This window comes from Centroberyx affinis, unplaced genomic scaffold, assembly GCF_046629955.1.
Source record: "Centroberyx affinis isolate AG114_WGS23_722 - 3 ecotype Tasmania unplaced genomic scaffold, CSIRO-AGI_Caff_v1 ptg000053l_1, whole genome shotgun sequence".
Taxonomy (NCBI): Eukaryota; Metazoa; Chordata; class Actinopteri; order Beryciformes; family Berycidae; genus Centroberyx; species Centroberyx affinis.
In genome coordinates this window covers 68692-81302 of record NW_027278765.1, presented here as the reverse complement: position 1 = coordinate 81302, position 12611 = coordinate 68692, and the positions used below count along the sequence as shown (strand labels likewise).

The 12611-nt window shown below is 41.6% G+C and overlaps 1 protein-coding gene across 1 annotated transcript; it reads right to left on the bottom strand.

Moving 5' to 3' along the window:
• Nucleotides 1–1022: 1022 nt before the first annotated feature.
• LOC139643833 (E3 ubiquitin/ISG15 ligase TRIM25-like) lies at nt 1023–3774 on the bottom strand. Its single transcript, XM_071519111.1, has one exon. It carries the CDS (start codon nt 3757–3759, stop codon nt 2092–2094), a length of 1668 nt encoding a protein of 555 aa, XP_071375212.1. The 5' UTR covers nt 3760–3774; the 3' UTR covers nt 1023–2091.
• Nucleotides 3775–12611: the final 8837 nt, after the last annotated feature.

Genomic DNA, 12611 nt, shown 5'->3' with positions numbered 1-12611 from the left:
TTGCATGGATTGTCCAGATTATAAGCAGGACATGTGTGAGTGTGTGCACATGTGAATACACACTGCTGTATACAGTGATGTAGTGGTAAATACAAAAAATCATCATAAGGCAAACAACCACCAAAATGAACAAAAATCTAGTATATTTTCAGAAAAACATTGTTTTTTCCCATTAGAAGACCTTATCTTCATACAACATATGAGTTTGACTCTATGAAACTATGAATTTATGAATGAATTCATATTGATTTCTGTCAGTTAACAAATAAAAAGGTGGGTAAACTAAGACTGTCTGTGTTTACCCTCCACTTCATCCCTGCCTGGATGTTTTTACAACAGTCACTGCAATCCATTAGTGGCTGCCAGCCAAGCAGACACATGATACACAGATATGGAGATGCAGATGCAGATGAAGCTGGTCACTTTACTGCAGAGAGGAGAGGCTCATCCTCACGTTTATGCAAACTGACTGACAGACTGTTACAGGTCATTCCCCTGTCTCTCTCCACTGTAGACAATCCAATAAAGTTGAAAAGCCATTAAAAAAAACCAACAGCATGGCTTGTTGGTGCCTCTCTGTTCACTGACTCACACAGTGTAATGCTTATGGCAACACATCCTATGCTGAGGTCACTTCCCTTCACTCAGGAAAAGAAAATATCTGCATTTCAAATGATAAGGAATCATACAATTATTTGGAGATTTTAGATAGATAGATAGATAGATAGATAGATATCAAAGGAAGGAGGCAAGGACCCTGATTTATAAAATAACCTGCATCAAATCTGTTCTCATATGTTTGTCACATGACATATCACTCATATGTGTGACTCAACAAACTTTTTCCACACATTTTATTCGATTCCCAAACTTGACCTGGAAATGATCAGATGAATTCTTCATGGTTTTCCAGGCTTTTCAGGCCTGTGGAAGAAAACCTGTTTATTGAGCAAGTGCACAAACACAATCTTGTAAAAAGCAACAAATGATTGAAAAGTGGGAGGTTGTGAGCTTAGTCCTCCATGACAAAGCTGTTTCAGTGAAGAAAGTTACAAGGATAGAGATTGATTGGTAAATGTTATCCATTCACACTGTCCTTCAGTCTTTCCATCTAAACATTCACTTCATTCATACATTTAACCAGTTCCATTAACAACAGGATTGTCCTTCATTCTTTCCATCTTCACTAGTGTTTCTTCTTTGGTAACACTGCTGCTTCATTTCACTTTTGATTCCACATCTGCTCTAAACATTAAGACTGCACTTTGTTGTGTTTTAGGGGGAAAATGGCCTCAGTTATACTGTCATATTAGTTTCACATTTTCTCTAGCAGCTTTCATACACTTCCTGGAATGAATACACAAGAAATATTTAATTCATTCTTGGAAAAAAACTTTATTCATTTTTGCAAACATTCACTTTGTTCACACATCCAATCACTAAAGCCTGGTAAAGGACTCTGGTTCAATCTTTCCATCTACATATTAACTTCATCCACACAATCAATCTGTTAAACCACTATGTCATCACTGTGGAGGAAAACAATGAATGGTCTCCCTGATTATAATAATAATGATTACATTTGTAGTTCATTTTTCTCAACAAAGTTACAAGGGGCCGGGAACAAAATCAACATATTAACAACTATTCAGCTATAATAAAGGGGAGACTTCTAGTGCTGCTCCATTAAGGCCCATGCAGTGGAACAGAAATAGCAGAAAATATTACACCAACAATACAAATATGCAACAAGCATAAGAACTATATAGACCACACAACAGTTTATGTTTTCATATGAATAAATGTCAGTTTGGATACTCTCTATCACCGACTGATATAACACAAAGAAAAGGAAAGAAAAAGAAAAGAGCGCCACCTACAGAAACTCAAACTGCATCAACAGAAAATCCAAGGAAAAAGACGTCACAGTCCCACCCACACTATTTGATTGACAGGTAGGAAGTGGGAAGTGCAGTGCAAAAACACCAAAGCAATGAGTGCTGAGCAACGGAGCAAGACGGAGACAAAAAATAATAAAAACCCCCCAGAAAAAAACAGAATCTCACACATTGCTACTTTAATCACTCCTGTCTACTTGAGCTTACACACCTCAGCAGTGGCTCCAGAATAATAAAGCCTAAATCCAGGATGGAGAGGCTGAGTGAATGTGGTCTGGACTCTGTGGAGGAGAGTCATGGTTTCAGAGACGCTGTAGAAGGACAGAATACCTGCTCTGTGATCCAGGTACACTCCTACTCTGGAGGACAGGGGGCCTGGGATGGGAGTTGTGATCTTGTTATGTATGAATTGATAACTATTGTTGTAATCATGTAATGCCCAAGACTTGTCATTGTATCCAAATTGACGTTCATTCCCTGTTCTGCTAATATCTTTATATGCGACTGCTATTGAAACTTCCTTCCCACTCCTCTCTACCTCCCAGTAACAACGTCCAGTCAGACTCTCTCTACTCAAGACCTGACAGCAGTAAGTGAATCTGTCTGGGTGACTAGAACATAACTGTTCTTCTCTCATAGATGTTGCTTTTCTGTTCCCATCAGTTAATGACAGATATGTGTTTGCTGTGTTTGGATCCAGTGTGATTTGATGTGAATATTGTAAGAATTCAGCTCTGGTCTTGGGCTCTGGTTGTGGCAGTAAAACATCCACTTCAGTCACTGTCAATGAGATCTTAGGCCATTCCTCTGTAAGAATGCCCTGTAGTTTATCTCTGGCCTCTGACACAGCTGCAGTCACATCCTCAAAGTAGCGCAGAGGACGGATATTGGTGCCGGGTGAGTCTGTAGATTCACTGAGACGTGACAGCGAGGGGTAACTGTGTAGAAAATGGATGTGATCCTCTGTGTGTGAGAGCTGCTCCAGCTCAGCGTCTTTCCTCCTCAGCTCAGCGATCTCCCGCTTCAGCTTCTCCTGAAGTTCTTCGGCCCGACTCGCTTCCTCTTTCTGCCGGGATCTGATCCGCTCCTTCACATCGGAGCTTCTCTTCCCAATGAACCGGACCAGCTCGGTGAAGATCTTCTCACTGTCCTCCACTGCTTTATCAGCAGAGCCATTGATAGCCTCTGCCTGCTGCTGAAGCACCTTCACGTCTTTCTCTCTGTCCTGGATTCTCTGCTGGATTTGTTGCCGACTCAGCCCAAGCTCTTTCTGCCTCTCGGTCCTTTCTGCTGCAGCTGAGACTGTGTCGTGGCCTTTATGTTCATCCATGGAGCAGAGATAACAGATACACTGTTGATCAGTACGGCAGAAAACCTTCATCACCTCGTCATGATGGGAGCAGATGTTCTCCTGAAGCTTTATGGTGGCTTCCACCAACTTGTGTTTCTTTAATGGAGCTACATCATAGTGAGGCTGGAGGTGCTGCTCACAGTAAGAGACCAGACACACCAGACAGGACTTGAGGGCTTTCAGCTTTCTCCCAGTGCAGACATCACAGGCCACATCTCCAGGTCCGGCATAGCAGCGATCAGGAGGAGCAGCTTGAAGTCCTGTCTTCCTCAGTTCCTCGACCAACTCTGCTAACATGGTGTTTTTCACCAGGACAGGCCTTGGTGTGAAGGTCTGTCTGCACTGGGGGCAGCTGTGGATTTTCTTCTGATCCTCTTCATCCCAGCAGCTTTTAATACAGCTCATGCAGTAGCTGTGCCCACAGGGAATAGTCACCGGATCCTTCAGTAGATCCAGACAGATGGAACAGCAGAACTTTGTCCCGTCCAGCTGAATTCCTCGCTGCGCCATTTCAGTTCTCAGTGACAGTGAATGTCAGATAGTTTCACTTTCTCTCAACAGGAAGACGTTGGGCTCTGATCCAAACCAAACCTCTGTTCCTTTTCTTCATGTTCATGTGCTGATCTGCAGTGAGTGGGCTTGTCAGCTCTTGCACTTCACAACATGCTCTTTACACCCATCTTTTAACTGGCAGATCCGTGAAAGGGGAGGGAACAAGGAAATATGTGGGCAGAATGGAACTGGCTGTATTTGAGTCCAGGAAGAAGAGGGAGGGGTTATCAGGTTTTGCTTGATTCCAGGAAGAGGAGCGGTTTTGAAGAGGCAGCGTGTGTTTAGCCCTCGTTTACAATATGAAGTGAAGATTATGACAAATAAAAATGGAATAGTTAAACTTGGAGTCAGTGATCTCAATGGGATATTAAAAAAGCACACAACTTTTGCTCTCTTTCTCTCTCTCTCTCTCTCTCTCTCTCATGCGTGGGCGTTTGCTGAGTGTGTGGAGAGTGTGTCAAATGGTGGTTGTGTGTTTTTACTTAAAGGTTATCAGGTTTTGCTTCATTTGCTTCAGTTTTATGTGTTCCTGTATGTATAGGCTAGTACACAAATGTTGTGTGTGTGTGTGTGTGTGAGAGAGAGCGAGGCTACATAATATAATACTGGGTTCTCAATGGGGTACACACTGAAAGTATTCTGTGCTATTGTCTGGTCTGTTGGTATGGTAATTATGATTGCACACAAAAACAGACTGGGTAGAATTGTAAAGACGTGGTAAAATCATAGGCGAGCAGCAGAGAGATCTAGCTCATTTATACTCAATCAGACTGAATAAAATGGCAGATAAGACTGATACAGACATTTCCCACCCTCTTAACCATGAGTTTGAGGTTCTACCATGTGGACGCAGGTTCAGATGTCCACAGTCTAAACAAATAGAACCAGGAACTCATTTATCCCTTCAGCCTTCACTCAGTTAAACAGCCAGTGGAGATAAGCTGGAGCCATAAAAACAGCTAGCTCCAGTTCTACATACTATGAACAATATGCACTTTAACCCTGAGGCTGCTTCTTTTTTTTTTTTTTGAGATTGCTTGTTTTTACTTTTTTCATTACTACTTGTAAATGATTTAACTCATGATGTAGCTATATGCTGCTGCATTATGAGGTGTGCACTTCACAGTATGCACTTTATATGTACATATTGTGTTATATGTGCATATATGTATTTTATCTTGCTACGTGCATGTCACCCGGGCCCGGCGTCACAAGGGGGCAAGAGGGGGCTTTGCCCCCTCAGTTGTATTTTCTGCCCCCCCCAGTTTAAGTTGTATGTACCCTATAGAAATATAGCGCTGTTATTTCAGAACCATGGACAGGCAGCGCTGTTTGTTGTGCGTTGGTTGTCAAGAGATTTATTTATTAGATTTGAACCTCACGGCACGTTGTACGCGATGTGAAAAACCAAAAAAAAAAGTTAAAACCGCTAGTTTGTTTGCTAAATAGATAGTTCAACTTTCGCACCATCGCGTGACGTAGCTTGTTTGCTTAGCCAAAAAGCAGAATAAGGATGGATATCAGAACGTGGCTTTGTAAGAAAAAAAACACCGTAGAGACCCCAGCCGACGCCAGCAGCAGCAATGATATTGCGGCCGAGCCCGAACATAATCTGCTAGCTCCACCAGTTCAACAACCCAAACAAGGAGGCTGCAACTGTACTGAGGAAAGGCAAGACAGAATTTAGCTGGTTCATTTTTCTGCTGGTTTGGCATGTCGGAGACAGATACATTTAGGCTTTTTGCATAGGGCCGCGCGGCGCTGTCCCTGGTACTGAATGGAGCGGAGGAGAGAAAGAACACATCACTTCGGTTCAGCCTGCTTTTCGCGGTTGTAAATAGAACTTTCGGCCCTAATTCTATTTTTTCCATTGTAGCAATCCACAGAATGGAAACGTCAGGGAAGCGAAGTTTCGGTCAATGAGAGAGAGAGTGAGAGCGAGAGAGCTGCATGGCATGAGCAGAAAGACAGACAAAACGATCTGATCATCTTTTTTTTTTTTTTTTTTACTTAATGACCCTGACGCTGTTGGCTATTATTTTGTTGATTTTAGCAGGCATCTAATCGTTCATAAATTCTATTATTTTGCGTAGACCTACGTCTCCGATTCCCTAAATTGTGTGAGGACACTCAGGTTTAATACTGGCTTCACCACTGCTGTGAAATAAATGTATTATTTGATTTTGAAACAGTAGTCTTTCTTGTGTTGTTGTTATTTAGCTTTTCAGGGGCTATTGCATGGTTAAATCAATGAATTTCAGTAAACCTACCACCAGACCAATTTTAGGTGGTGGCCTGGCAATCTGCCCCAAATATTCCTATTTCATAGTATGGCCATGATGCACAAACACATGGAAAAGGTAAGGTAGGGAATCTTTTGCATCTAGTCAAAACGCCACTATACTGCCACCCGCAGGATGAAAAAAAATGCAGATATAGGCATAGCAGGATGATAACCTACTGTTTTACTATATAAAAAGATTTGCCCCCTCGCCATTTTTAACTGCCCCCTCAGTCACTTCATCCTGGCACTGGGCCTGATGTCACCTGAGGGTTGTTGACAACAAAGCACTGAAAATCTGAAACTGTATTAGTATTAGTATTATTATTACTGCACAGTGATTCCACTTTTACCATGTGATATGAGTGTGTGCTGAATGTTGAAATAAGTGTTGTCTGCTGTAACTGCTTTTTAAGTTCAAGTTCAAGTTTGTACCTTAGAAGCACCTTAAAGTCAGATCTGGCTTGAATTGGGAGCCAGTGAAGGGCAGTCAGGATGGGAGTAATGTGGTCAAATTTTCTAGTTCTGGTTAGTATTCTGGCGGTTGTAGATTTTTTATACTGCGGTTAGGTAGGCCAGAGAATAAGACATTACAGTAATTGAGTCTTGATGAAACAAAAGCATGTATTAGGGTTTCGGCATCCGCCATATTTAGCAGGGGACGAATTTTTGAGATATTGTGAAGGTGGAAAAATGCTCTCTTAGTGATTTCCTTAATGTGAGCATCGAATGAGAGAGTCGAAAGTGACACCAAGGTTTTTAACTGTGGAACTCTGGGTAATTAAGCAATCCCCAAAATATAAAGTAAGGTCTGCCACGAGAGGCAGTTGAGTTTTTGGGTTTTTGGGTTTTTGCTGACATTTAGTCGCAAGAATTTTTGAGACAATTTGTGACAGCGATTAGGCATAATTCTAGGTTTGTAGGTTGTGAACGGTCGTCAGGTCTAATGGTTATGTAAATTTGAGTATCGTCCGCGTAACAGTGAAATTTAATATCGTAGCTGCGGAAACAACAAGAGGTAGCATGTAAATGGAGAAAAGCAAAGGCCCCAGCACAGAGCCCTGCGGTACGGCAAAGTTAACTTTAGAGTAGTCAGATATAATATTTTTATGTGAGACACAATGCGTTCTATCGAATATGTAGGAATTGAGCCAGGAAAGCGCAGCGTCACGGATGCCAACGTAGTTTGCTAGGCGGTTTAAGAGAATATTATGATGGACTGTATCGAATACTGCACTCAAATCAAGTAAGATAAGAACAGAAGAAGAGTCGGAGTCTGAGGCAAGGAGTAGGTTATTTACCACCTTTGTGAGAGCAGTCTCAGTGCTATGGAGAGACCTAAAACCTGATTGAGAAGGTTCGAAAAGGCTATTGCACGAGAGGTAGTCGGTTAGTTGGATAGAGACTATTCTTGCCAGGACTTTAGAGAGGAAGGGGAGATTAAAGATTGATCTAAAGTTATTAAGAATTAAGATTTTTTGAGCAGAGGTTTAATTACAGCTGATTTGAAGGAGGAGGGCACAACGCCAGAGGAGAGAGAGGTGTTAATAATGTTGAGTAGGAAGGAGCCTAATATTGGGAGAAGTTCCTTAACCAACTTAGCGGGAAGAGGGTCAGATAGGCTGGTTGTGGATTTAGAGGGAAGTACTAATTTAGAGAAGGTGTCTAAGGAAACAGTCTCAAATTGTGAGAGTATGGTGGTGGTCTCTATGGCACCTAATGCACGATTACGAGAGGGATCAACGCCTTCGGTGGGTAAAGAATTGATAATCTCATCTCTAATATGATCAATTTTGTGATTAAAGAAATTAAGAAAATAATTTGCAGTGAATGGAGAAGTCACTACAGGGGAGGGTTTTGCGAGTAAGTTTTGCTACAGTGTCGAATAGAAACTTATCTTTATTAGTGTTAATTAGATCTGAGAAATAGGAGGCCCTAGCAGTGGAGAGCATACGCTTGTAAATCATTAGGCTATCGCTCCATGCTAGCTTGGATGTTGGAAGTTTGGATGAGCGCCATTTGCGTTCTAGCTTTCTACATGCCTGTTTTTGTGCATGGGTTTCGTCAGTAAACCAAGGCATTGGTTTCTTTAGATGGCGGGTCTTTGTGATCAAGGGCGCAACAGAGTCAAGCAAGTCAAGTAGTGTACAAAAGGCCAGCAAGCCCTGCTGTTGGAATTATTTTTTCCCATAATAGTTATTGGACCTTTTAATCAGGCAAATTGGCCACCTATTAGTAGGACCCAATTAATCATCAAGGTTAGAATGTTAGAATTAAGCATCACTTCTTTGTGCCTCAATGCCTACAGCTATAACTGATTATCTCTTATAGTCTCTAGCATTCAGTCTTCAACCTTAAGAGAGCTGTAGAACTCCACATAGGCCAGTGGGATGCTGCCGTTCGTGCACAAGGTGACAAGATCTTTTTTCTTTGCGGCACTGATCCCTGGAGGACTCTGAAACAGGGTGGATAGAGATGATGTTGATGATCTTGTGTCCTTATTGACCACAAGTCTCCTGAATGAGGCATCCACGTTATATTTGAACAGGATGCCATTCTTTTCTTGCTTCATGTAGCGCATCCACTTCATTTTGAGCCAGCTGACCTGCTGCCCTTCATCGTCTTTCTTCTTGTTTTTTTTATTTTCGTTGATGCTACAGTTTTAAAGTCTATGAACTTCTTGTGGTTCAGCTCATGGACCTCATAAGTTTTTTTGCGTCTGGCAGCCCTAACAAGGGTGTAATATCCATCTGGAGAGTCCATAGGCACGCTCTTTTGTGCTGTCTCAATAGCTGCATGGACACTGTCACACTCCATTTGGCTGTGTCCTGACTCAAGGAACTTGTGGTCGATGATGAGCAGAGGAAAGTCCTGGACAGCCTGAAGGCACATGCCACTAAATCAAACATTTCTGTTTTGGCCCCCACATGTATCAGAATACATAATGATATGGTTCACCTCTGGACTGAGGCTGTGAAGGTAGTTATAGACACATGTACTGATCTCAGATGACCCTCTCCTCTCCCCCCTCTCCCTCATGCCACATGAAGCAGTGTGCATCCCTCGTGTCCAGTTCATACACAGTTAAGTTGTAGGTGCTGAGTTTGCGGGAGTAATATAAACTACTCACATTGCTCCAGGGTGTCGTGAGCACCTGTTCAACGTCAAATGTAATGGCTTTTAGTGACGGTGTAGTTTGGGCTGTCTCCTTGTCTATATTTTTATTCTCCCTTGACTGTTCTTTTCTTGACTGATGTGCCAAATATTCTTTAATCTGGAGGGCCTTCTCATGCTTGGAGATTTTGGAGATTTGAAGGCATCCTTCTTCGGGATGTGAAATGCTTTGTTGAATTCACTGAAGATGTTCCTGTACATGCTTTCTTTCGCTGGTGTTGTTTTCCACTCAATGCACTTCAGTGTGTAAAGCTCATACATTTTTCTTAAGATTAAGCGTCCCCTCAAGATAGGCCTTAGTAGTCTTTGCAACAATAATGACTTTCTATTGTCTGAAAGGACTTGATGTGCTCCCTAACGTTGTTTTTCTCAGCATCTGAAATCTTGTTTTTTGGTGTTTGATTTCCACCTTTAGGACTTTAACATATGCCATCTCCTGTAGTGTTTGAAAGTGAAGATCTGGCCATCTTTTCTGAGATATCAAGTGTCTTCAAGAAAAAATCTTTACACACTCTAACTTTTGTTCCATATACAGTTAGATTGTATATTAAGGTGTTCTGCCTGCGTGAATCCTGCTTTTTCCCCCTTTTCTGTTCTTGTGATGTGATGTATGACAAAGTCCCTCTGCCTATTTTTATCTCCCATCTCCCAGAAATGTTTAAAAATGTCCTGCCTCTCTGGTTCTCCGACTTTTGCGTTGCACTTGTATCTGCATGTCGTGCAATCCTTTGGTTTTACTGCCCTGGCTAGCACTGACTTCTTCATGCTGTTTATGTAGCTCAGGCCAGAATTTCTTAAGCGCTTGCGTTGATTCCTTTGCCAATTGTCAGGTTCCCTTTTCCTCTTTCTCCCTCGTTGCTGCTCAACATCATCCACGGCTTCTAGCTCCTCTCTGACATCATCTCTGGGTTCCTCATAGGTCATCTCTGAGGTCTCAAGCATCTCTCTAAACTCTTCTTGCCTCTCTCCAGCATCCTCCATGGCCTCCAGCACCTATCTGGCTTCCTCTCTGGTTTCTAGCACCTCACTGGCCGCTAGCACCTCCCGGAGCTGTTCTTCATCTGCACTTACAGCTGCCTCAACTTGTGCCTCAACTGGAGCCTCATCTGATTGTTCGTTACCTAATTGATAGATAGCCTATGAATTATTATTTACAATCTCAAATCATCAGCTTTTCCCACTCATTACTTAGAACATAATGTAAATAATGTTTGTTAATTTTAATTTGTATACTACATCTTATAGGTTTTATAGCCTACATGCCATTGTGTGTGTGTGTGCGTGTGTCAGCCACGCCCCCTGCTCTTTAGATGCAGTAAGTGAAATACATAGACAGAGAAAGCAGGTTTAGCGTGGGTCAAAAGCATTTTACTCCCCATATGGAAAAGAAATAGAAAAAACTTATAAGAATTTCCCATTGCCTCCAATAGTAAATCTTATGTATTGTATTGTATTGTATGTCTTATAAGACTTATATGTCTCATACTATGATTTACTCATGAAAGTGGCCACTTTAGCATTTTTCTCATACAACATAATTATAAGAATTAAGTATGAATCAAGTAAACATTATGTATGTTGTTTATAAGGAAAGTGCATGGCAAATTATGTTTTCCGTATATGTTCCATGTAATGTGCTAGAATCTCCTAGTCTGGTAACTGAGAACTCATCCAATTCTTGCCTCTCTAATAACATATTTTCGCTTAGACCTGTAACTGAAATTGAAGTTTTTAATGCACTTACGCACTTAAGCACAAAGAAGTCAAAGGGTGAGGAAGATCTTGATATCTCCTGCGTCTCAGTGCTCATATTATTGCCTCCCCGCTCGCTCATATATTCAATTTAACATTTATCTCTGGTAAAATCCCCAGTGTATGGAAAGCTGCACAGGTTGTTCCGTTGCTTAAAGGTGGTAATACGAGTGACTTAAATAACTATCGTCCAATATCAAAACTATGCTGCTTAGTCAAAATCCTAGAATCCTTAGTTAATTATCAGTTACGGGCTTTCCTGGAGGCATACATTCTTCAACCACAACAATCTGGGTTCAGACTAGGGCATAGTACGGTTACAGCAGCAACACTCGTAGTAAATAATATTGTTAACTGTCTTGATAACCGCCAGCACTGTGTCGTACTTTTCATCGAGCTTTCAAAGGCATTTGATACGGTGGATCACAATATTTTAATAAACAAGCTATCCTCCATAGGATTGGACGAGCTCACAGTCAACTGGTTTTTTAATTATCTCTCAGGGAGAACACAGGCTGTTGTTGCTGATGGTTTTAGATCCAGCTCACTTGTAATTGGTAAAGGTGTCCCACAGGGGTCGATTCTGGGTCCACTTTTATTTACTCTGTATATTAACAACATGGTACCCTCTTCTCCACATTGTGACGTCCATTATTATGCGGATGACACAATCCTGTATGCTACTGGCCCCACGCTTAGAATGGCCGCTGCAAATCAGCAGTCTGCTTTTGACGCATTTCAGATGTCTCTTACTGGCCACAAGCTTGTCTTGAACTCTGACAAGACAAAATGTATGTTGTTTTCGAGGTCTCATGGGACTGATGCCAGTATAGGTATTCATACTCTGCAGGGTGCGCAAATTTAAATTGTTGATTCTTATAAATATTTGGGCATTTGGCTAGACAATAGGCTTTCATTTCAGACCCATGTGGAACACCTAACCAAAAAGCTGAGAACAGAAACAAGTCCTGTTTTTCTACTATCAGTAGACAGACCATTGTGCAATCGACAATAATGTCTGTTTTTGACTATGGTGATGACCTGTATATGCATGCCTCGCCTACTACCTTGAAGCCTCTTGATGCGGTATTTCATAGTGCTCTGCATTTTATCACTGGTGATGGGTTTCTCACTCATCACTGTCTCTTATATGAAAAAGTGGGTTGGCCCTCCCTTACTATTCGAAGAGAGCAACATTGTCTTTTGTTTGTTTACAAAGCTTTGTCTGGCAAGCTTCCACTGTATTTGTCCTCGCTCTTGAGTTTCAGTGCTACAGGGTATCATACTCGCTCACAGACACACATTAGATTAGACACACCATGTATGAACAGTGAGGCAGGAAAGACCGCTTTCAGTTTTTACGCTCCTGATAGATGGAATATGCTGCAGGACTCTCTTAAACTGGACCGATTTGTTTCTATGGAAAATTTCAGGGCGCTTTTAGAGGCTGCATTATGTGGGGATTGCACGTGCTTCTCATAGTCTTGTTGTTATTTGAACCTGGGAATTTCATGTGATTTTATATTGTTTTATATGTTCTTTTGTTTTTTGTACTGTAATGTTTGTAATGTGTTTTTATCTTGTGCTGTAATCAGGGCGTCCT

What these genes read in the sequence shown, in the direction of transcription:
- LOC139643833 (XM_071519111.1), bottom strand. Translation starts at nt 3,759, where the DNA reads ATGGCGCAGCGAGGAATTCAGCTGGACGGGACAAAGTTCTGCTGTTCC.